Raw genomic sequence first — 25,397 nt, 5'->3', positions numbered from 1 at the left:
CCAAAACAGACATGGTTCATTTAATGCACTTAAATAAATTTGATATTTTTTTCCAACTAGATTAAACTTATCAAGGTTCAAATAAAAAAAAATATCAGCAGCCAAATTTATAAGAAAAGTTATTACGTTATTCCAGGCTCAATGGAGGTTCCTTCCTAGGTAATGTGTTTGCTGCTGTCAGGCAGAGAAGGACCTGGGGGTGCTGGTTGACTGCAGACTGAATATGAGTCAGCAGTATGCCCAGGTGGCCAGGAATGCCAATGGCATCCTGGCTTGTATCAGAAATAGTGTCGCCAGTATGTCTAGGTTACCTGTACTCTGCACTGGTGAGACTTCACTCTCTATGTTCAGTTCTGGGCTCCTCGCCTTAAGGACATTGAGCACCTCAAACGTGTCCAGAGAAGGGCAACCAGGCTGGTGAAGGGGCTGGAGGGGAAATCGCTATGAGGAACAGCTAGGGATGTTTAGCCTTGAGAAGAGGAGGCTGAAGGAACACCTTATCAGTGTCTACAATTATCTGAAAGGAGGTTTCAGAAAGGTGGGAGACGGTCTCTTCAGCCAGGTGACAGGTGATAGGACAAGGGGAAATGGCACTTAAGCTGTGCCAGGGCAGGTTCAGATTAGAAGTTAGGAAAAAATTTTTCTCTGAAAGAGTTGTCAGGATGTGGAATAGGCTGCCCAGGGAGGGGGTTGAGTCACCGTCCCTGGATGTGTTTTAAAAAAGGGTAGATGAGGTTCTTAGGGATGTGGTTTAACATAGGACAGGAACTGTTGGAATCTATGATATTAAAGGTCTTTTCCAACCTTGTAATTCTGTGATTCTGTGTGATCTTCTGGAGGTGCCTCTTTCTATTCTATTCTATTGCCTGAGGTCCTAACTTTGTGACTTGGGGCTTTTATCACAAGGTTGATAAATTCAAATCCCAACAGGATTTTTAAAAACCTTGCATACTTAATTCCAGGACTTTATTAAACTTATTGCTGACCCATGCCATCCTTTTCCAGAAATGCTAGACAATATATATATATTAATATAAATATATTTTTGGAGTGTGACATCAGGAAGATTTCTATATTAACAGCAGTATGCTTTTTCTTTCTGGATTCATTTCCATAGCAAAGCTATGGAAAATATATTGTACTTACTGAACCAGGTCTAGGATAAGGTACTTTTCCTTCGTATAGAGCCCAGTGGTATTCAGGTCCTTCTTTATGAGCGTATGGTCCATTGAAAGCTGCTCGGACACTCGCCATGTGGTAAACACATATAGCATATCCTCTAAATATATTGCTATGAAGTAAAATTCAAAGACATTATTAAAGCAGCATGTTACATTCTGTACATGTAATGCTGGTATGATTGTGCATTTTAAAAATGGCATATTACAAAAATATTCAGGGAGAAAAAACTACTTATCGTTTCCTATATGCTTATCTTCTAAGTGGTGTGTCCAACATTCTTTACAAAGCCCTTAATACACTTATAACATTTCTCTGAGGAAGCTCTAAATTGCTTGTTTATAAATACAGAAGCAGCACAGCAAACTGAACTCACATCTTATGTCTTTTAATTAGTCTTAAGAGTTAAGCAATTCTTCCCTAATATTTTTCCTGTTATGAGAATCATCAAATGCTGACTGGAATGAATGGGAATGTTTTTATATTGAGTGGGAAAGTTGGTTCCTGTTATTATTTCCCTCACTGAGATTACTCTATGTAGATCAATCCACATAAAAGCATCTTTCTGACTTTTAAATTTTATTCACCAGAGAAACAATTATTTTTTAAAAGAACTATTAGTGCTCTCTACAAAGAAATTATCTCTGAAGACTCCAGAAGATGATCCAGACCATTTTAAATAGGTGCCCACTTCCTCTACTGGCATAGGGAGTCAGTAGGAAATGCTAGGTGACTGTATTTCCAGAGGACCCAATCTCTATTCCAAAAAGCGAAAACCAAACAACAACAGTAAAATTAGGAGAGTGAAATAATGGCAAAAACACAGCAGCTCTTCTCTACTAGTTACATCCTAAACTAACAGTTGCATCTCCAAGAAGGTACATACTTGCACTTGAACCAGGCTGCTGTGGAAAAGGAGGCCAGCAGCAAGATTGCAGCTGGCGTTTTAGGCTTCACTAAGGAGTTAGTAGGAGCTGCTTTCTATTTAAACTTGAATTACAGTGGAGCTCTTAGAGGAGGACAGGTGGCTCTGATAGGCTTCTCTTATAAGTATGCAGGAGTGCATATACTTTGACACCAGGAAATTTTCAAGCAGAGAAACATTTAATTAATTTCAGATTCAGATAGACTGGATCACTGAATGAGACTTCAAGCCCCTGAGGGTCATAGAGAAGTTTCTACATAAGCAAGAACTCCACTGTGACTAGAACGGGGATTGAAGTGTTTACTATATATTTGCTAAGGGATATTTATCATGCAGCTTCTATCTCTTCAATAGGCTGTTCAAACATTCCTCTGTTGCTGCTATTATTTCTTCTAGTTGTTTACCTTGTAGTGTTGAAGAGGCCAAATATCACTGGATTTTTGTTATCACGAGTTTGCAGCAAAAACACATCCTCTGTAAAATTTAAATGCAATGTTATTTGTAGCAAACTACTTTTCTCAGCCCCAAAAGAGAAACATCATTGCTCGTTAAAAGTGTAATCCTATTTTAACCATATATGCTATTTAATTTTATGCTGATTTTAAAAGCAATCTTTGAAAGAGATGCAGCGAGTAAAGGCATACTTGCTGATAGCCAACTCCATATGTCTAGAACTTCATATACATTGGAAACAAAACACTACCGGCTATTCCCTGCTAATGAATACTTGACAGTAAGATGTGTTGTCATAAAAGTATGTATTTTGTATGATGGTTTTAAGTATGTTGCAGTCTAGGATACTTACCTAATTCATCAAAATGCGTATCAATTCCATTTCTCCCGGGCACAGAGCAAACTAGCCTGGTTTTGAGGAAAGTGCTCCATTTATTCACAAGCATTCTCTGGCCTCCCATATCATTCTGTGTAGAAACAAATGCTCATGGTAATTTGAATGAGTAAGTCTAGAAGCACAAACATGTATGCTGAATTAGCCGCTCATTGTGTCTTATAATGTCAAAAGCATGCATCTTCAAACCACATGTCTATTACTAGCATTATTTCTCTGGAGTCAGTTTTCAAGTAGGATTGCACTGATCAAGTCCAGGTCTCATTAAGGGCTTTGGGTTTATAAGAATTTTTTAATTCTGTACCACATCCATGGATAGTTTTTACTATACAGCTGTTGTAAAGCTTTTTTTTTTAATCTCTTTTTTTTTGTTAACTGGGTGAACCAAGTACATTAGAGAAGTTTAGATTTGTTTTAGGAGCTCAGTGCAGGGTTAGATCAATACATTTGGAAACTGAAAACCTGAATTTAGAGCTGGTATAGCTGGGTGTATCTGAGGCTAGTGTCTACACGGTGTTCTAACAGTTTCTCAATAGCTTTAACTTATTCCCTCTTTACTATGGGTTTGCTTCCTATTGCAACTCTTGAACCATCAAGAAAAGAGGACATTTAGTACTACTTAGCAATTAATTGTGTAACCTTTGGGTAGCATCCTCAAAGCTATGGCCTTTTATTCAGGAAAACCGGTAAAAACTCAGTATTATGCTTGCAATACTCCTCTCACAGCTTCTTTCTAAACTAAATTAATTGATTTCCTTGGCTCTACATTGAGAACTTGCAAAAGCAGAGATCTGTTTTCCTCAGAAAAATAAACAGAGTAGGTGACTGTTGCAAAACCTGTTACAGCTCAGATGAAAATATAAAAGTTTGAATCACCAGCTAGCTATTTTTTGTATCCACATAGCTGCTAAGGTAATGTCAAGATGACAAAGCATTTGGCGTTTTGGACAAATGGAGAGGAAAGGTCTGTGGGATTTTGGTTTAACCCATGCTTAGAGATAAGACATTCAGGTGGATATATCTCAGACTAGAGGGAACTATTAAAATAATCTATTCAGACATCTACTAGAACATAGGCCAAGGAATTCTACTTCAGATCTTGATGCAGGCTAGAATTCAGAAAGCCAAATGGTTTTGTGAACATTAATGTCTTAGGCTGCAATTTGGTTCTTTGCATACTTCAGATGTTTTAAGTTACACGAGTGCTCCTTAAGAAATGTTAATAGGTAGTTTGCTGGTGAGCATATGTGACATATACTATACATTGAGGTGACAGGAGATTTTTAACTTGTATTTTGTTCCTTGCCCAATATTTTAGGAATGTATCCCCTACAGTTAAGAGGGGGAAAGAAGTTTTTCCAGAAACAAAATCAGATGCTAAGAAATAAGATTTTCATTCCTTCCTTTAATCAAGCAGAAACAGTCCTGATAGGAACGGGAGAACCCCTCTCATCAGCCAAATTCAATTAATAGAAAAGGAATGCACACAAACTTCATCAGTATTTTCTGAGAGGACTAATTATGGACAGCCTAATCTGGGAGATCATATTTTAACAGTGCTGTTCTCCAACAACTGCCAAAGATCTCCTTCCTCTGTATGGAGCCAGGGAGCCAAAAAGAGATGAGATCAACACATCAGGAGTGTGGCATGAGTGGGGAAATGGATAACTGTGCAGGGCAGTTGAGGGAAGCTATTCTATAAAGCACTCTACAGATGGTTGACATTGCACCCCTTCAATCGTTCATACATGAAAAAGAGGTTTTCAAAATTTACATAATCATGTAATCGATAAATTTAGTAGGGACCTTTGGAGATCCCAACTCCAACTGCCTTGCTCAAAGTAAATGTCTTTGAGCGAGTTGATCAGCAAATTAATCAGAGCAATATCCAGGTAGGTTTTGAATAGCTCCAAGGATAGAGAGTCTGGGAAAACTGTGTCAGTGCAGAATGCTTTCATTCAGATAGAATTCATCTGTTTCAATCTGTGCCCATTGCCTCTTGTCCAATCCAGTTGTTTAATAGGATAGCCATAGACCTTGCAGAAATGCAGGTGAGCTAAGCCTGCTCCTTGTTGGCAGACCAGGAAGGCAAGAAGGAATGTCAGAGAGGACTGGTGACTGGGCTGGCCCTGTTCCCAGGAATGTGAGGAGACAGCAATTTATGTCAGCTGTGAGAGATTCAAGAGGCTCTGGACCTAGTGCCAACACTAAGGGTGATGGACCCTTGATCTGAATTGAAAGTATGGTAAGAGACTCCTGTGGGCAGCTGCTATTACTGTTACCACATATCAACACAAAGAGAAATTGAGTTTTCGGAAGATTTCGGAATTTTGTCCTCTTCTCTCAGCAAAATTTGGTTTCAAGCCTGGATTTTGGGTCACTTTTGAATTTTCTAATGCTTGAGGCTGTTTAGATGTAGGATATTCATTCAGACCTGTAACTTACTCTCACATGCATTAACAGATGCTATATTTGCCTGGGGGAGAAGGACCAAAGAAAAGAGCTTGAGTTTTTTTTTCCATTTAGCTGGAGAATCAGAAAAAGGATCTTACCGCACATACACGTCCAACTCTGGTATATATTGCATGAGTGCTTGTCTCAGCCTCTAAAGCTTTTTCAGTAAAGAAGAAATATACTTTATTATCATCATGGTCTTCATTGTCAGGAATCATGTATGAGCCAACAAATTTTGGTTCTTTAAAAGAAAACAAAAATTAATGGAATTGAAGTTTATTAAAACCATCTCTTATTTTCTCAATCCTTAAAATCAGCTGGTAGCAAAGAAAAAAAATATTAAAGAATTAGGGATTTGTCAGTCAGAGTGGAATGGAGTGATAGAAATAGGATTTTTTTTTTCTGGATAGGTATCTACAGAACATGTGGAATACATTAACATAAAACTATTTTTATACCTCTGATTCACAAATATTGCCTTGTATATGTGAAAGAGAAAGACCTTTTTCTAGTCCCATTCTCCAGGGTTTATATATTTTAATTTGGATTAGGTTAAAACCTAGCACTGATATTTAGATAACAATCTTTGATTCCATACAAAGCAGGTGTAGGAATGTCAACTTTGGACAAATAGCTTTTTAGATAAAGACAAAGCTCTGGTAATTCAGCTGTTAAATGTTCTATGAATGTGTATCTTCATAGATAGATGATGCATTGTATACCTTTGCCATGAAATATACACTTTCTAAATTGTTCCTGTTTTGCAGTTTGGTGCAAAGTTGAATCCCATGTTCAGGCTTCATTTTGTGCCTGTACATCCTTTTAACCCCACACAAGCAGAGCTGGGAATGATTTCATTCCACTGAATTGTAGCAAAGTTTTTACAAAAGGAGAATGTAATTCAGAAAATGAGTATGATTTCTTAAGAAGCAATGGGTAATGCGAATATTTTATAATTTCCTGTTCTCTAAAAAAGCAATAATTTTATTTTAAGACATTGATACAGCACTTGCTAATTTTTGGAAGTGTTTTTAATATATATTTTAAAATGTTCCCTTTTTGCAATTTTAAATTTCAAGTATAGACAAAATGAAAAGCAAAGTTTGAGGCTGTAATTTAGAGGATTCCAAGAGAAGGAGAGGAGAGGAGAGGAGAGGAGAGGAGAGGAGAGGAGAGGAGAGGAGAGGAGAGGAGAGGAGAGGAGAGGAGAGGAGAGGAGAGGAGAGGAGAGGAGAGGAGAGGAGAGGAGAGGAGAGGAGAGGAGAGGAGAGGAGAGGAGAGGAGAGGAGAGGAGAGGAGAGGAGAGGAGAGGAGAGGAGAGGAGAGGAGAGGAGAGGAGAGGAGAGGAGAGGAGAGGAGAGGAGAGGAGAGGAGAGGAGAGGAGAGGAGGAGAAAATGACTTCACTCATATTGTGAACATCCATTTGATGCTAAGCATATAGGCCCAGTTTAAACACTTAGTTTGGGAAAGCTCTAAGTATTAGACTTAAAGCATATCTAAGCATGTTCTAAAATTTTTGTATTTTTTAAAATGAATTTAATTCATATCAAAGGTTGGATAAGTATTGAAGAATTATGCAGAAGATTTTTTCTTTTATGATTTGGGAGAAAAGTATCTTGAAATCTGAGAAAAAAAAAATGGATGTCCTATACGTTCAGTATAGGAATCGCCATAAAAGGCAGTTGCTGATGCTCCTTGACAAATATTAAAAGTAATTATGTTAATGTTATGGTGAAATGTTACAATATTTTTAGAGAAAAAGAATCAATATTTAGACTCTCCATTTGACAGAAATGTCAATGCTTTGAAATTCAGTTAGATTTCACATTTAAGAGTATAAAATGTATTCTAAATTTCTCAGCATATGATTTTTCTCAATATTTTTCTTGTGGAATATTTTAATTTTCTTCTTTCAAGTTACTTGCTTTAACTTTTAATTTCATTTAATTTTATAATCATTTTATGTTTCTTATGTGTTATTACATGACATCTCTTTACTAGACAACTTGGCAAATATTGAATTGTTTCATTGCATCATAAAGACAAAATTATCTCATCTAGAAAAAAAAAGTACCGTATTCTAATTAGAAGCTTATATTAATTAAATAGGTAATTTTAAAGCATTATTTAAATTACATCTGGCATATCATGAAATAGTATTGAATATCCAAACTAGAAGTTAAAAGCAATATTAAAAGCGAAAAATTAAAAATGAAGGACTTAACAGTTCCACTTGCTAAATCAAATATGTAAGCAAAGTAAAGATTAGAATATATTCATCCTGGCAGAAAGTTCATTAAAAAAATAATGGAAAAAAGACAGTTTAAACAAATTTTTCTCCAAATGGATATACCTATGCATGAACGATATAATTTGAAATTGTAGTTAAACAGAAATTCTCTAGTTATCTGAAACACTTCTGGTTCCGTGTTCTTCCTTCTCCTTCCCGTACCTTTCAAGAGGCGCTCGCTATCAGGTTCAGTTCGGAGATGGGCCATGCGATTCATGGTGCGAAATAATGCAGCATCTCTTCCCCAGTAGTCACTGTAGAGACCAGTAAAAAGTTCACCACCTGCAGACCATAGATTAAAAAACAAAACCAAAACAGTTTGGTAATGCTCTACTTATAATTGCATATGATAGGACCTGCATTAAAAAGATGACTCATCAGTATTTATTTGCTCAAATTCAGGTAAGAAAGCAAGGCAGTAAGTTGCATGTAGTTGCACTGTAACATTTACTATTGGAACAACATGAGGAGACGAATTTTAAGAGTCATTCAGTTCATGCCTGGCCCTAGAGACAGATACGCTTTAGCACCAAATTTTCACTGGTGCAATGGTTCTGACCAGTGGTTTGATTCCGAGTGGTTCCAGACCTAACTTGGTCTTGCTAATGAGAAGTAATGGGGGTTCGACTTTTTAAAAGAGCAGATAATGGCAGGACAAGGAGGAATGGATTAAAGCTAAAGGAGACAAGGTTTAGATTAGATATTAGGGGGAAGTTTTTTACAGAAAGAGTGGTGAGGTGCTGGAACAGGCTGCCCAGAGAGGTAGTGGATTCCCCATCCCTGGAGGTGTTCAAGGCCAGGTTGGATGGGGCCCTGGGCAGCCTTGTGTAGATCCAGGCCTGGAGGTTGGTGTCTCTGCCTGTGGCAGGGGGGTTGGAGCTCTATGATCCTTGAGGTCCCTTCCAACCCAGACCATTCTATGATTCTATGAATTGCTTTGTCCCAGAGCTGGAAGGGACATGTTGGGTTTATGAGGAGTCAAAACCAACAGGAGACAGCAAACGGGATGAAAATGCACCAACAGGTTTCAGAGGATGCAGTGCTGAGAAATAGCTGCTCCAAACCACTGATTTTGGCTACACTGCATGGATACAGCTCAAGGCTGAACCATACCTGAATTCATGGGTCAGACCTCAAACAGGGGAGTATTTCCTGAACATAGTTATCAGATTTGGCTCTGTGCAAAACCTGGCTGAAAAAAGCAGCATGTACTGAAAATGGTGGAGGGATGGATGCAGTTATCTCCCCAGCTGGAGAGATCAGAAGCAGTACCTGCTATATTAGAAGAGATTTCTATAAACAAATACATCCTTTATTAGGCTGAGGGGGTTTTCCAGTCAGCTTACTGGAGCAGTTCCACTTTGCCTGAAATAACTACAGTTTGGGTATAACTTGATGGCTGAGGATGTAGGTGTTCTATGGACAAAAAGCCTATTTTTCTCTGGTCCGCCAATAACTTGTTTTCATATCCTCAAAATATTCACCAGAGTAGGGACAAGGCCTGAGATCTTACCTGTCTTGCACAACTGGAGACTAATATTTCCCGAAAGAATTTTGGGAACAGAACATTTTCAAAGGGTTCAAGTGGAGTTCACAAATTAAACAAGCATAGGAAAATTTAGAAGTAATACAATGATTGTCAATAGCAGTTGAAAATCTATATGTAGTCGGGTACAATTAGATCATGCATATGTTCAAAAATACAGCCTATCTCTATTAAACCCATCTAAAATAGTAATATCTAATGTATTTTTCTTTAGTGAAATAGCAGCTATAATTCTACATTTTGATTATGCATGATTACAATTCCCCATAACTGACCAAGCTTTGATAATAATATATTTCATATCCTTGTGGTCATAGATATGAATTTTTAAAGGCGGAATTTATGCAGCAGGCAGTTAATGTCACTAGGTGGCATCCTAATGTTAGAAAATAAGGCAGCAGGAATTGAACTGCATAAAAAGAGGGAAATAAATGATTTCCACTTCATGGCTGATATGAGTGAACGTTTCAGTAACACAGCTTCCTAGCCCCTAATAAAAATAAACGTGATTGGTCAAATAATATGTGCTGGCATTTATAAAGGATTATAGCAGAAGCAAGAATTGTACTTGTTGGTCTCTTTCAAAGTGTGAATTTTGTTTCTCTTCAGGGATATAAATGATTTGAACGGTACTGTAAGTCTGAATAATGATTCTGAAAAGGTTGTAGTTTGGCAGCAGGGGCTGGTTCGGAGACCACTGCTTATTTGGACCTGGGCATAGTTTTGCCTTACACTTCATGATATAAACATATAGAATACATGGTGATGCTTGAATATAAAATGTTGTCAAGTTAAATGAAAAGTAAATATAAATTATAGCATCAGTAGACGGTAAAGTTACCCAAAACTAATAATGAGCTTTAATTTTTAAGCAACACAGAGCTGCTTGAACAGAATTTGTCAGTGTCTGAAAAGTGTTCCAATCTTCTCAAACTTAATCAATGAGTTACATTACTCATAAATGCCCTTTTTAGAACTCTGTTGGGTAAATATCTTAAACTGGCTGTTTTGTTTTTAAATTATGATGACATATAATACAAAGCATGATATTTTATCCTTTCAACACTGTAGTGTTGTCCTGGAAAAAAAAAAGTAATTATCACATATTGCCTAGTGATCAGGATTGACATTTAGAAGTCCAGATGTTCAGATGGTTGGATATGAACCCTATTCCTTTTGTCTGACATACGTTTAAAATGTCAGTATAAATAACTAACCTGCTGGTATGGCATTCTAACATATATACCAAGGAAGTTATCACTGATTTTATCTGTGACATTCCAGGGGAAGGAAATGGAAGTTCCAGTCATGGATGGATTTTGTTCCATTAAACTTACTATACAGGTACAGAAATTAAATCTGATTTTTACCCTGAAGTGTTCCTAAAAAAAAAACTAAGACAAGTATCATGTGTGAGCGTACACATCACCTTGCCTAAGGAAAGCAATGAGACAATGCTGATGAGTGTGGCTGGCAAATATCTCAACACAAGAAGATTCATCATAATTCTGAGATCTCTTACGTCTTTCATATTAAAAGGATTTTCTCTTTTCCTCTTCAATAACGTTTTGCACAACGTTTAGTTCTATATTTCCAATTTTCAGCACTGCTAGGTTCTAGATTTAAAGACATTTTGAGTTTGAAACTCTTGGCAATACTTGGTTTGAAAACTCTTGGCAATATTTCCACTCTTTCCTCCTCCATTGAAAGGCAACTATCACATATCAGCTCTGCTCATGGTTGCAGGAGTGCTGCAACCTGCTGCACATCACACTCATAAATTAGTATCTTCCATCAAAAATCAACTGCAAATTGAGGGATTTCACAGACCTTCACTACTCCTCCAGTTTAATCTGGACAATCTTTAATTGTCATGTATTTGAAAAATCAATTCCTAGAATATAAGTTTTAACATTGCTTAGTGCTGCCAAAAAAAGAACATCCCATGTTTTATGACCTCAAAACCAGTTTTAGCTCAAGTGATGCATGCATACTTCTTAGCTAGCATTCTTTTAAAGCAAAGAAGTACAACAAAGTTCCATTGGGGCCACTTAAAAAAAGTATTTTTGCCCTTTTCTCAGTGTAAAATATTAACAAAATATTAGCAAATAATTTTTGTTCTAAATCCAAGAATACCTAGATGACAACATTTAAAGCGAAACAGATTGAAGCATATGATTTAATTTTAAAAACTTTATATTTATATCAAGGATTTCTATAGATTGGCTGCTTCCACCTTAGAAGTGGGTTTCTTTCATTTGCTATTGTCATGTTTTGTGTGCCTCCTTCAGATTGGAAGGCAATGCAGACATAAGCTATTTTTCATCAGTAATCTTTTTTTGTGTAAAATCCTCATTATAGCTCTTTCTATAAAGTGGACTAGCTTTGTTATGAATAAAGGAGTAGAACATAAGCAACACCTTTTGAACATTTCTTTGACTGTCAGCCAGTTATTACTCACATGACAACTAAAATCAGAATGCCAATACACATTTTTAGCAAGTGGTACTTTTCACAGTAGGCATAAAATAACCCCAAAAGATATTAGGTATTGTTTAACTGGTAAGCTCTGTATATTTATGTTTTCTGTCTGTCACTCAAGTATTCTGTCTTCTATTTTTAGACAATATGTATTTATTTTATTTCATTGTCTAGAGTCAAAGAAAAGACACGAATACATTAAACTCTTTTGAAGTTGTAAAACCAGAAAATGTTATCAGAATGGATTCCCTGGATAGAAAAATATATTCAAATATTTTGCACCACTTCATGATATATTGCAGGTAACAAAACAAAGACATTAAATAATTTCTCAGCTTTCAAGAACTAGTGTGGTCTAAGTTAATTGGTGTGCATGATCTGATACCAGAAATAGTTTTGGTTATTGAAAACAGATGTGAGAGTTCATTATAAATTGAAATAAAAAAAAAAAAACAACCAACCAAACAAACCAAAATCATTTTACCTAAACACATACATTTTATTAACCTGCTTGCTATCCAACATCTATTCCATTTCTTGATGCTGACAATACATTCCTAAAAGTTAATTGTTCGTAAATTGAAGAATTCATCACAGGCTACTTTGCCATTTAGGCAAATAACCTGTAATAAAACTTACGACTGCATGGATATTTAGTTTTAAAGCCAAGTCATGAACTATTGCTTTCCTTGAAGTAGGTACTTTAACTGATGTGTTGAAATGCAGGAAGAGATACAGAACAAGAGAGTGCCTTTCTTCCTAAATTCATCTAGCTAGCTCTGGTTCTAATTAGTGATGGTGCAAATGATCTTCCAAGATCAAGATTTTAAAAGCTTTTAAAATTTTATCAGAGATGAGTAAAAATTCTTTGTTAGTCTAATTATCAATGTTAGTAAATAGCAACATTGGTATAGGCTGCTCTGTTAAACATATAGAGTGGTTTGTGCTGGAAGACACCTTAAAGCCCATCTAGTCCCAAACCCCTGCCATGGGCAGGGACACCCTCCACTATCCCAGGTTGTCCAAAGCCCCACTTAACCTGGCCTTGAACACTGCCATGGAGGGGGCAGCCACAGCTTCTTTAGGAAAGCTGTGCTAATGTCTCACCACCCTCACAGTAAGGAATTTCACCCTAAAATGTAACTAAAATCTACTCTCTTTCAGTTTAAACCCAACACCCCTTGTCCTAACGCTACATGCTCCTGTAAACAGTTCTTTTCAAGAACATGCGTATTATGTGAAACTACATAAGAGTGGCAGCAGCCATCAAGCTCCAAAGCAACATCAGTGTTGAAAGTGTTTAATTCTGATAATATAAAAAGTATAAATGTGCAAACAAAACAATACATTGTTTGAAGAGCTTTGTTCTCCTGTTAATCTTGCCAGAATTGTTAGCTTTGTAAGACTGTTCTTGTAAGTTTTTGTAAGTGGATATCACCAAAACTCTGATCGCTGTTTAATGGATTTCTCTTTCAGATAAAGCTGTGAGCATCCATTGGAACCTCCCATAATCCAGGCAAACTATTGAATAGACCAGAAACACAAGGACTAGACATTAGTCTTTAAGCATTCAGTGGGACAATCTGACTTCCATGTAAGGAAAAAGTTCACATTGATCTCACAGTAGGAACATGATCAGGTTAATGTATTTACATAGTTGATTTTGGAAGTTCAGTCAAACTACAGCAGTTTTTTTCTGATTCATTCGTGTTTTGTTGACCCACTCTTAAGAATGTGAGCTGTATTTTTTTTTAATGGAAATGAATGATATTTTCAAAGATTCCTGTAATTTGAAAGATTTGACATTTCTGGTTAAGATTCTTCTTGTAAGTGTTTTGCTAATGTAAAGGAACAAATAAATCCAGCACATAAAAAAGCATGTGCCACTTACCACAAATACTTCCTCACCACCACGGGTGAGCTATAACATTGTAGTTAATAATCAGAGACCTGAGCCGTCTGATTTTAAGACATGAACTCAAAAGATAAATATAAAAGGGCCCTAAGATCCTCTAACTTTTTAATCACTAAAAAGTTGAAAATGTGTTTGATCTTTAGCCTGTTTTTTTCTAGCTCATTCTTCAAATGGCAATCCCCTTCAAATGCTGCTTTCATCTTGTTTATGCTTTCTAAAACCAGAAATCACTGTATTACTCCCTAAGCTCATCTAGCTTTCCCCCTTTACCTGCTGTTTCAGTCTATTTTTAGTCAATGTACCATAATATTTCCAAGACTGTTTTTCCCTGATCTCACAACATTTTTTTCAGGAAAACATTATGGAGTAAAAGCCATATGGTTCTCTCTACTATGACTTCAAAGGTCCCAGCCCCATAGTGATAAACTTACCAGCAAGGCACAGAGGAGCACTATCTCAGCACAGCTTTCTGGCACTGCAGGGCTTAGAGTGAATTGTATTTTTCTAGCTGTTGAGTATAAGATCAACTCTCCTAACAGAGAATGCCCAGTTTTGGATACTTTTGTTAGAAGGTAGTATTGAAAAAACTATTTTGATCTCAACACCTGTAATTTATTTAAACAATAAATTCATGAAAGAAAAACATTTAAATTCACATTTTACAAGATGTTTGTTACACAGATTGCATCTCAGTAGGTGAAAAACTGTGAATGTTGCGTATTGGTCTCAATGATGTAAAAGACTAAGCTAGACATATTGCTTTGCTTTAAGCAAAGCAAGAAGTTATTGCTTCCAAAATTACACAACCATCCACTACCTCTTTAGGATGGCATGTGTCATATAACATCTACTTACTTCAGCCAGACAGTCTTGGTGGAGTTAATGCTGCCTGAGATGTAATATTAATGTGGGCAGCTCCATGAGGATTAAGTCTGACGTGTGGAAGGTTGCAATGGAAGACTGACAACACTTTGTTGTGCTGAAGAGACTCAGAATGACACATTGACAGGACTGTGAAGTTTGTGACATAAAGATCATTACCAATTAAGATGGAGGTGAAGGAAGAACTGGGGTCAAAAGGGCACCTGCCTCGTCCTCTCTCAAATTTGTGCGATTCCAGTTGAAACAGATGATCCTTTAAAAAAAAAAATCACAGAAAACAGCATAAACCCTACAGTCTGAGAAAGAAAGTCCTTAGAGACAAGCTTTAACTTTATTATACCTTTGTAATGGATTGACTTCATTAGGGAGAAAACACAATTATGGTTGTTGACTGATGTACTAGTAAAAATTCTCTGGGTTTCTACAAATCACTTTTGTGTGTGCTCTGCCTAGAAAGAAGCAGTAAAATATGCACTAAAATTGCATTAATTTCTGTGGGAGTAAAGAGTGAAGATTCCTCTATCTTTTCTCCAAATTATCTAAACATTAAATAGATATCTATCCATGGAATGTGCTTTCCCTCTTTAAACATTTTTTTCCAGTAGTTGTTAAATATATCATGCTGTGTTATCTGCTCTTGGTAGCTTTGAGATGTTTATACATCTTCTTCATAAAAGTACATTTAGGAATGAATCCCCCAATTATGGTTTTCACAGCAGATGTGCTTTCTGCAGCAGATTTAGCAAAATATCAGTAAAAAAAAAATAATATTTGCAACTCAGCTTAATTTGTCTGCATAAGGCTTTAAAAATTGAGAAAGAATTTACATTACAAATTTTTATTTGCAATTATATATTTGTCCCAGCTTTCTCACAAGAGCCCATTAATGTCTGATTAAAATATCAAGTGAGAACACAATATTTTTAAAATTTACATATTACCAAAAATCCATACCTCAAAACACAGGGATGGGGGAGAATAAAATGGCCAATAGAGAGAAAACCATAAAAGCTCCACAAAAGAAATGCCACCCAGCCATCAAGTGTGTGGCTAATAATCTTTTCCATACTCTAGCAGTCCATTTATTCTGTGTAACAGTTTCACTCAAAACACTGTAGAAATGAAGATTATATCATTATGTTAGATAAATGTAATCTACCTGTTCGGTAAACTAATCTGCGGTTCACCTTGCTAATATACTAATGCAATTGTTTTGTGAGGCATAAAATTACATGTGACAGCACCCCAAATCCCCCAGAATGTTGAGAAGGATCTGCCTGGATCTCTCACAGCAAACATTGTTAAACAGGATCAAGCCAGGATAAAAAGGGTGTCCTGATAGTCCTTATTTAAGTGCATGTGGTCCTTTTAGCCCTTATGTCATTATAGCAGGCTCTTTTTCCTGTTGTTGGTTATAATTCAGTTAATTTTGACACATTGTAGCATATGGGTGTCATGAGGGCCAAGATCCACGCAGCTGCCTTCTCCTTAAAGGAAAAGAGCAGGTTAAAGGGAAAGGGTGTGTGTGTGTGTGTGTGTGTGTGTGTGAGAAGTAAGGGAAGGGAAAAGGAAGAGGAAGGGGCAAATAACCCCAAAATCAAGAAATTAAGAGGCCCGTGGCTTGGGATAAGGATAGTTTACTAAGATAACAGAAAGATACAATATAACAATGCTAACAGGACTTCAGAGCAAAAATATATGAAGCTGTTGATACACAATGCAGTTTCTCACCAAACCACACAACTCAGGCCGTGCCACCCAGAGCCGTCCCAGAACCCGACCGTCCCCCAAGAACCGCGCGTCCCGGCACCGCCCTTGGCCTTCCTCCCGTCAGCCCCTCGATATCCTGGGCAGGACGGAACTGGCGTGGAATACTCTCTTTGGTCAGTTGGGTCACCTGTCCTGTCTTCGCCCCTCCTTTCTCATGAAGAGCTGAGAAAGTCCTTGACTGTCTGACAGCAACTAGAAACATCAGGGTGTTATCAGCACTACTCCCATTTTAACTCCCAAACACAGCATTCCATCCGCTGTTACAAATGAAATTAACTCCATCCTGACCAAAACCAGGACAATGGGCCTTGGTCACTAGAAAAATTATTGTTTTGAGAGACACAGAAACCTGATTATGTCTGCTGTCTGCAATTCTGTGTCATTCACTCTTCTTCAAATTACTCACCTACATCCACCCATCCCACCCTGTAATCTACAAATCTCTCTCATCCCAACCAAGACCAATTGCTGCCAAAGCAAAACTAACATTCTCTCCAGATAGCTCCACTCATGACAGTTACGCTCTCCTGAATATAATAATGTAACAAACATTTAAAAAAAAACAAGGGGAAAAGAAACAGAAGATATAGTAAGCATTACATTATAGGGAAGACTGGAAAGATAATTATAATTACAACAATAATAATAACAATATTAACAATATTTTTAAAAAGGAAAGAAACAAAACAATTATAAATGGGAAAGTTGTAGAGGTGCTAGTTCTCACTCAGATGAATAATTGACTATTTCTCTGTCTTTCATTTAAAACAGTTAACCCTGAATTTGTCACAAGCACCTCCCCTTCAAAGCATTAGTCACTCCTTAATCCCCAGATCAGGCAAGCTGTTGTACCTATCTTCAATACATGCCGTTTTGTTGCAACTACTGCTGATGACAAACTAAGATTCCTATTCCTTAGAAAGTTTCTGTAAAGATGAAATATAACTCAGAATGCAGTTCTGGAAAAATAAGACATCTGTTTCATGTCTACTTGAAGTGAAGAAGACACTCCAAAATAAAAATAGCAAGAAAAAAACATACAAAATTGAAGTAATGTTCCTAAAACTTACAAAGGAATTCAGAATCTCACCTCTCCAGAAGCTCTTATGTTGGCATAACCCTGGCACGTTACTGTCTGATGTTAAAGCTGATACAGCAGAAAATAATCATCCTGGGCAGAGACTGGTGGTGCAGCAGTATTATTTTCTGCTGTATCAGCTTCAATTGCACATCCGTAATAACTATTCCCCCTCTGTTGTTGAGTAAATGTCAAACAATGTGTGTAAATCTCTGCCCCATTCCATACTTTCCAAACATCACAGACCAGGTACTTTTCAAAACTAAATACCATAACATTTTGGGTCAAAAAAAAATCTAACTCAGGAAGGGAGAAAAACTTTCTGAAACCACGCAGAAGGTCTAGGGAGGCATAATTGTAATAAAATATGATGTAAAGGAAATACTTAATACAATCTGACTGTCTGATGTTATTTATTCTCTAATAAGGTATGAAAATTAAAGTTATTCATGAAAAAGTTTCTCTTCTGGGATCTAAAGTAAACTATTTCTCAGTGAAACAGTTCAATAAAGAAACAAAAAAGCGCCAATTTTTAGAGAGAAAGATACAGAAGGAAGTGGAGAGAGAAACTGAGGTAAATATTTAATAGATGTTTCTAGTCTTACTGCTTTCATGTTTCCCATCATAAAATAAAAATGACTTGTATAAGAAGGGAAAAAGTAATGAAAGTAAAACTGATTACTGAAAAGACAGGTTAGATGGGGCTTTGGGCAACCTGGTCTAGTGCAATGAGTCCCTGCACATGTCAGGAGGTTGGAACCAGGTGATCTTTGAGGTTGCTTCCAACCCAAACCACCCTATGATTCTCTGATTCTAAAAAATATACTGAAATTAAATGATCAGGTGTGGGAACAAAAATATTTTGCAACAATATTTGAAGAAGTTGTATTATCCATACTTAGTGGTTTATAGTGCATGGCTTGTATTTATACCTACATAGGGAATATAAACTGAAATTGTTTGTGCTGTTGGACAAGACATGAGCCCATCAGAGCATCATAAAACACACTTCATGTTCAGGTCTTCCCTTCAAAAAACAACTCCGACACTGACTAGGGAGACTTGACAGTTTTGTGAGTCTTCTGGACGATGTGGAAGGATTTTGCGTCACTGTACACCAAATTATAGTTTCACAATGAAAAAGCTACCTATATAGTTAACAGTACCCCTGAGAATCAGAAGGAAAACAATGGGAAATAAACCCATCCCTTTTAATATTCATGACATGAATGTATTTAAAAGAGCTAGCTATGTGACCATGGAATGAAAAGGTTAACCAGTATGCATAGTATCCTTTCATTATCTGCATTTTAACAGCTGGAACTTGTGAATAAGGACTGTAGCTTAATATGTAATCTAATGCTAATACTGGATGTAGACAAAAATTTGGATTTCAGTGCAACTTGAAGAAGTTTTTAAGTGGATCTCACCAGTTATGATATAAAGCAGGATGTGTGTCTCATAAATGCTTGCAGATGCATGTAACTGAATGAAAAGTTACTGGAAAGGCAAGCAATGACTCCTCCAAGAGAGATTTTCCACCTTCACCTTTTAGGACAGCATACCAAATATTCCATGGTTGCAATAAGTTATTCCCATCACTGGGGCAAGTAACAGATGATCAGGTCTTAGATGTGTCAACTTCCATGGGATGGCAATTTAAATCAAATAAGCGTTACACATTAATAATCAGCTTTGAAGGCTAATACCATAATTCTAACCCTCCTTGCTGTTTGTGACATTGGAATCCCTTGAGAAATGTCAGAAGAAAACTGACAGCTTCCTCACAGATTACCCAACACAGCAATTTAACATTGCAATTTATTTTACAGGCACTTTTCAGTGGTTTGGGTCAAAATCATACAAAAACACTTATGGAGGGGTGGGAGTGGAATTACAAATTTCTGCATGCAGTTTGGGGAAAAATGGAGCTTTGGGTATGATTGATGATACCTATGACTCAAGAAATGTAATACAGTTTCGACTCATTAAAAAAAATAGTGTATTTTAAGAAGAAATAAAAGATATTTCCAAAGGCATTAAGCATTTTGCCATGAACTTGATATGAATTGATAATTTTAGACAATGAAGAATAATGTAGCTTATAAACAGTAATGAAAGAAAAGGTCAATCAAACCCATTAAAATTTAAACACTACATTTAACTTTTCTTGCAGAAAATGGCTTTCTCTAATGCCAAGTGCTGCTTTGCTCAGGTTTTATCCATGTGATTTATTTAAAACATATGTTTACTTCCATTCCTATTCAGCAAAGTACCTAAGTCTATTCTCAACTTAATATAATTGCTGTATCTTCATTAAATCAGGGAATTAAAATTAGATGCTTTGGTTGGGTTGTCCTAAGACATTTCTCTAATGAGGTAAAATAATTTGTTTTTATCTAAGGGTATTTCTCTTCAATTTCAATTTTTAAGATTTTTTCAGGGAAGAAAATAGTAAAACACCATACTGGCATTTTTTAGAAGGAAATAAAAACCATTTTAACACCTATACTTATATACTTAACCATGTGCACAGACTCCAACAGTATAGCCAAGGTGTCTGTTCTCCAGGACACCTGTAGCTTTTTGTAGTTGGCACTTTTTTGGGTTTTGCTATTTTTTTTCTTTTGTTTTTGTGTGTAGTTTTTGGTTGGGGGTTTTTTATTTTATTTATTTATTTATTTTAAGAAGTCCATGCTGCTTATGTTGGGGGATAGTAAATCATATTTAGAGTACTGTGGGGAGAGACCGAAGATTTTGCAAATATAGTTTTTAACGCAGTCTATACTATTCACTATTACTGTAACTCTGGTCAAAATTCATTCTTAGCATTAATGATCTCCTAGTTATTGAACCTCAGAATAAAAATGACATTACATGCAAGAACTGCTGCATTTCATTTACCAGCGGTCATACATTTGAGATGTTTTAAAAGAGAACTGTGAATAAGGTTCACATGCATTGAATGGGAAAGTAAAAAAATAGAAATGGATTTTTTGTGCAAAACTATGAGAAACATTCTTTTAAAATCTTACTAAAGCCATGTGTGCTAGTATCATATGATGCACTCTTTTTTCTATTCAAGTAAAGCATTAAAAAAATGAGTGTTAACATGAAGGATTAACCTTATTTGATCATAGTTCCCTGTTTGAGGAAAAGCACTGTTGGGAAGGAGTGTGACACACTGGGACACCCTGACTGCTTGGGGAATTCCTAATGGAATGTCTGGCTGACTGAGTAAAGTGGGTAAAAAACCTGGTAAAGTGGGCTCTCAACAAGGGTCCTCAGAGTTGGAGACTGAAGCCCAGAGCAAGAGGAAGAGCTGCAAATGACAAAAGTGTGGGAAGGAGGGAGAACACTGCTAAGGGGATGTTCACATCCCTATCCTGAACACAGCATGTTCACAAGATTTCCTTGAACCTCTGTACGAAAGCTGTGAGATTAATTTTCACTTGCAGGGTTACATCTTCCCACAGAAATCCACTGAAATCCATTTGGCCTTGTTCTTCGCAAGAATGATTCCAAGACTCTTGTTCCAAACAGGAGATACTGTTCTTGGATTCACTGCTTCCTTTTTTCCCCATGAACTAACAATATAGTAGCATAAAACATTGTACCTAGTTAGGTACACAGTGGGCCATCACTGCAGCTTTACTGACAGTCTTTAGTGCCATGGAAATTAATGTAATTTATATCCAAGACAGTTCAAAATATTTAACATAACAGGTGTGCTATTTTTAAATAAATAAATAAATATTCACCGCCTCTACGGATGTTCCATTTATTCATGTAAATTTTAATTCTGATTTAATCTTAACATTGCTCCTTTAAAGTGTGGCATTTCACACATTCATTTGTACTCATGTACATTCACACAGCCTAACATGAGTAACCAAAGAATTTATTTACACAATAAAAAAAAAAGATTTGTAGATCATTTCAATGGTGTGACTGGATTTTTTTTCCTCATGAGAAACTGAATACTGAATGAATCCAGATAAACTTTCTGAACACAAGAGAAATTGAATTGTGATTCACTGAATAAACGTCTTCTTGATTTCCATACTTTTGCACTATAGTGTCTTTAGTACAGTCACATTAAACATTGAAAAAATTCTTTTGTTCTGTGTATTCTCAAAACACTTTTTCACTTTTTATCTTGTATAGTTCTTGTATCTTAATTATACTTACATTTTCAATTGACATTAAAAAATGGAATAAATACACTATGCAGAGGCTTCTTTTAGGAAGGATGAACCTTGACTTTCCCATTAAAAAAAACCCAAACTGAAAAACCACAGACCATGTCTGTAAATCAGGAGAAAATATAATTCAAATATAAGTCTCCAAAATGAACTCTCAACTTCATGACCTGTCTTAATCTGTACACCAGTTTCATCAAGAAGTCACATGGTAAAAGAGATATACAGTAAAATATTTTGTCTTTGCAGAACAGAAACTAACATACTGGCTCTGGCCTGAAAAGATCTTTCACACTATTTAGCCTTTTGTATTTCATAGACTAAATTTTGGTATTAAAAAAAATGTGTAGTAGCAGTATCAGATAGTTATAGTCCCAAATATTATTTAGTTGCCAACACATCTAAAATCCTTAAAACCAATAGAAAATGAATTATTATCATAGAGGTTATGTAATGTATTCTTAAACTATTTACTAGTGTAATACTACTAAGTATTCTTACACTAGGAAGTATTTACTTACACAAGTACTAATAAATTTGTACTGCAACCTACTCTCCTATTTGTCAACAAAACACAGGCATTCAGATACATGGGAGAGTAACACAAGGATGCTCCAACAGGGAAAGAACTTCTCATTCCATGATATAATACCTTCCTTAAAAACTTCAAACACTAACTTTCAAAGGATCTAAGCACTGGCAAAAAATTGCTCAGCTTGTTGTCAGAGACTAACTCTGAAAATTACATTTTCCCTGTACACTCAATTTTTATTTTTTTTTTCTGTCAAATGGGAGATACAATATTAGGAATAGAGTCCTCAAAGAATTGGCTGAAATAGTCAGGTCTCCTCTATTTGACATATTTAAGATTATTTGGGAGGTAGTATTTCTTCTGAGGATCTGTTTTCAATCCTCATTACTATCCAGTGACATACTGAAAAGATCAGTCGTCCTATAGGTTGAGAGTGCATAAAATATTACAGACATTAAATCCTCCCTAAAAATTCAGATGTATTTTTCAGGTCTATTCATTTTATTCCACAGTTAAATGATTAAGCCAGGTTGGGCTCCAATCTGAAAACGTGTTTAAAATCTGGATTTAGGTCAGACTGCTGCCGGAGTTTGCTGAAGGATTAGCCATTTGTGATTTGTGTCAAAATATCTGGCCTAACGTGACAGAAATAATATATTTCCCTGATTTACCTTGGCAATAGGAAAACCACAAAAAACCCCACAAAAAAAAATCAAATACTCACCCCCCCCCCCCCAAACCTAGCCTGCATATAAAAATCACAGGCATTTATCCTTAGAAGATCAGAAGTGTTTTAACTGGTCAGAATTTTAGGAGACACATCCTTTCATGACCTTAAACTGAACATAAATCATTTAGGGTTCTATGGCATAGAATTGGATCATTAAAAAAATAAATTATAATTACACTAATGTGATAGTTCTGGGGTTCTGGGGACAACATAAAGGATGGGTAGAATTAAAAAAAAGAAAAAGCGATATTTGGAGATTTGGTCTTATGACCAGGTGAAAGAGGAACTAAAAATAGTACAAGATTTCTATATGAAAGTGAAGGCATTTCTGTGAGGATTTCTTTACACAAAGACTCAATAGCCAAGACTTTCCCTTTTCCTTGATTTCGACAGGCTAAACTTGAGATGGTGAGGGTCACATTAGAGCAAATACCAAATAAATTCTAATGATTGCTATCATAACAACTGGGGACAAAGGTCGTGGAAAAAAAAAAGAAAAAGAGGATACAGCTCTATGATTTGAGCTTATAGTCAAGCTTTGGTGATGGATAGAGCAACAGATGCATTGGGCATGGAGAGAACAACAGCTACCTTCAACTGAGAGTGGATTTCAGAAGGAAAGCAGATACTCTGGGGAAGTTCTGTCTGTCAGTGTAGTGTGGAGATTTAGGTAGCCAACAGTCCTTTTGCAGACCTTCAGCAGGGTATGGCAAAGCAAGCTATTCTGGAAGAAAGGGCAGTGGAGTGGATCTGCTGCCCTTGTGTAAGGCTGAGCTATACACACAGGTTCCAATAGTGCCTAAACAGAGCAGGCGGCCTACGGGGAGTTGTAATACACAACTCAGTCTTGGGCTGCTTTTAAGCTCTTTGTCTGCGGAGACACCTCATGGGGAGCTGTGTAGATGGCTCCGACTTGAGTTGTGTATTGAAGCGGGCACTTCACAAAACCTGAAAAACTTGTATGGAGCCTTGCTAAGCCTTGGCTTCCTTCCACAAACATATGTCCTGAGTCCCAATCAAACCACTACTCAAACTGTTTGACAAGCCCTAAGGGTCCGCATTTGGTTTCGATGGGCCAAGACAATGGGAATATGCAAGAGATAGGGCCGGAGGTGTCAGGCCCAGCCCTGCATCCTGTCACACACATCAGCAAAATGAACCAAATAAAAGCCCTGGCATTCGAGCTAATATTGGGAGCCGTTCCTCCAACCTTAGGAGGAGACCCTTCCCCCTTAGCCGGGCGGCTGGCTGAGGTAATGTATTGGGAACCCTTACCTGAGAGACGGGGTAAGTGGCTATTTGATATGTTTTAAGTGTGTCGTTTTGAGTGACTAACATATGGGTAATATTTTGTGTGCTTGTGAGCTGTGATCCTATGTTTTAGGGAAGCCACATGGTTGTAAGAAGAGTATTTTGTAGATCTTTGTGATCGTAGGGAAGCTAATTGCCTACGGCAAGTGTAACCGTGGGGTTTGTGACTGTTGTAGATCATTTTATTGTGTGCTGTGTTGGCAGCAGAGTATTTTGTGGATCTTTGTGATTGTAATATTTTGTGTGCTTGTGAGCTGTGATCCTATGTTTTAGGGAAGCCACAGTGGTTGTAGTAAGAGTATTTTGTGGATCTTTTGTGATTGTAATCAGTGTGGTCATACTTCCAAACTGCAATAGTGAATTCCCCATTGTATCCAAAAATAACCTGCAAGTGACGTACTGAATCTGCATTCTGGTTTTTAGAATAAATTACTATTAATTCTATTTTAAAAACCTGTGGTTCAGTGTCTTTCCGTCACACCTTGATAACACATATAAACTGCAAGTAATAATTCTTTTTAGTTCGCGTCTTAATCTGGAATAATTTTCCTGAAGAGGTCTCAGTCAAATAACAATAATTATCAGTCATAAATTCTAGAATTATGCAAAATTAAGGGTCTATTTTATAAACCTGTGAAAATATTAACTAAAGCCTGTCACTCACTTTTTGCTGGTTTTAATTATTGACTAACACCTTAATAAGCAGTACCTCCACTCCTCAGACAATGCCCCAGACTTCACACGGTGCCCTCCCTTAGAAAAATACTTTGTCTCATAAGTAAAGGTGGCAGAATCTAAAAATCCTTACGAGAGCTGGAATATTTTACCTACCCCCATCAAATTACCACACAGGTGGAGTGTTTCTTTCTTTTTGGGATAATAGTATTATTCCTCTGTATTGATTCATTCTCTCCTGACCATCTGTCTTTAATCTTGCAAAGGGCAGGTCTAATACGATGGAAAATTAATTTCATATGGCTGATCAACTCACATTCTCTACCAATCTGACAAATTGAACTTAAACATCATGCGTGGCCATATTTAGGCAGCACTCAAAAGCAGCAATGAATGTCATTCACCTCATTTTATGGATGCAGTACTGTCAAACAAACCTGTTTGTTACAATGTGTAAGAATGACTGATAAGAACAACTGTGCTGATACAGAATGCTTGGCTTTCTTTAGAACATACCACTTGGTACCTAGACATTTCATGAGACAATGCGCATTGTAGCATTATAAAATACGAATTGCT

At 36.6% G+C, this 25,397-nt stretch overlaps 1 protein-coding gene across 1 annotated transcript in view; it reads right to left on the bottom strand.

Moving 5' to 3' along the window:
* SEMA3E (semaphorin 3E) overlaps positions 1–25,397 on the bottom strand; it is a gene marked incomplete at its 3' end in the record, with an annotated part of 143,575 nt that overhangs the window by 22,855 nt on the left and 95,323 nt on the right. Inside the window, exons 5-10 of the mRNA XM_084279528.1 lie at positions 14,680–14,773; positions 7,859–7,978; positions 5,504–5,646; positions 2,910–3,024; positions 2,509–2,578; positions 1,147–1,291 (exon numbers count right to left, since the gene is read on the bottom strand). Of these exons, the coding sequence (XP_084135654.1) occupies positions 1,147–1,291; positions 2,509–2,578; positions 2,910–3,024; positions 5,504–5,646; positions 7,859–7,978; positions 14,680–14,773 (687 nt within the window). The remainder of the gene's footprint in view (positions 1–1,146; positions 1,292–2,508; positions 2,579–2,909; positions 3,025–5,503; positions 5,647–7,858; positions 7,979–14,679; positions 14,774–25,397) is intronic.

The sequence above is a fragment of the Gallinula chloropus genome (genome assembly GCF_964237585.1).
Source record: "Gallinula chloropus genome assembly, chromosome: 1".
Classification (NCBI taxonomy): domain Eukaryota; kingdom Metazoa; phylum Chordata; class Aves; order Gruiformes; family Rallidae; genus Gallinula; species Gallinula chloropus.
The sequence above is the reverse complement of the archived record's forward strand: the minus strand, read 5'-3'. Positions and strand labels throughout refer to the sequence as shown.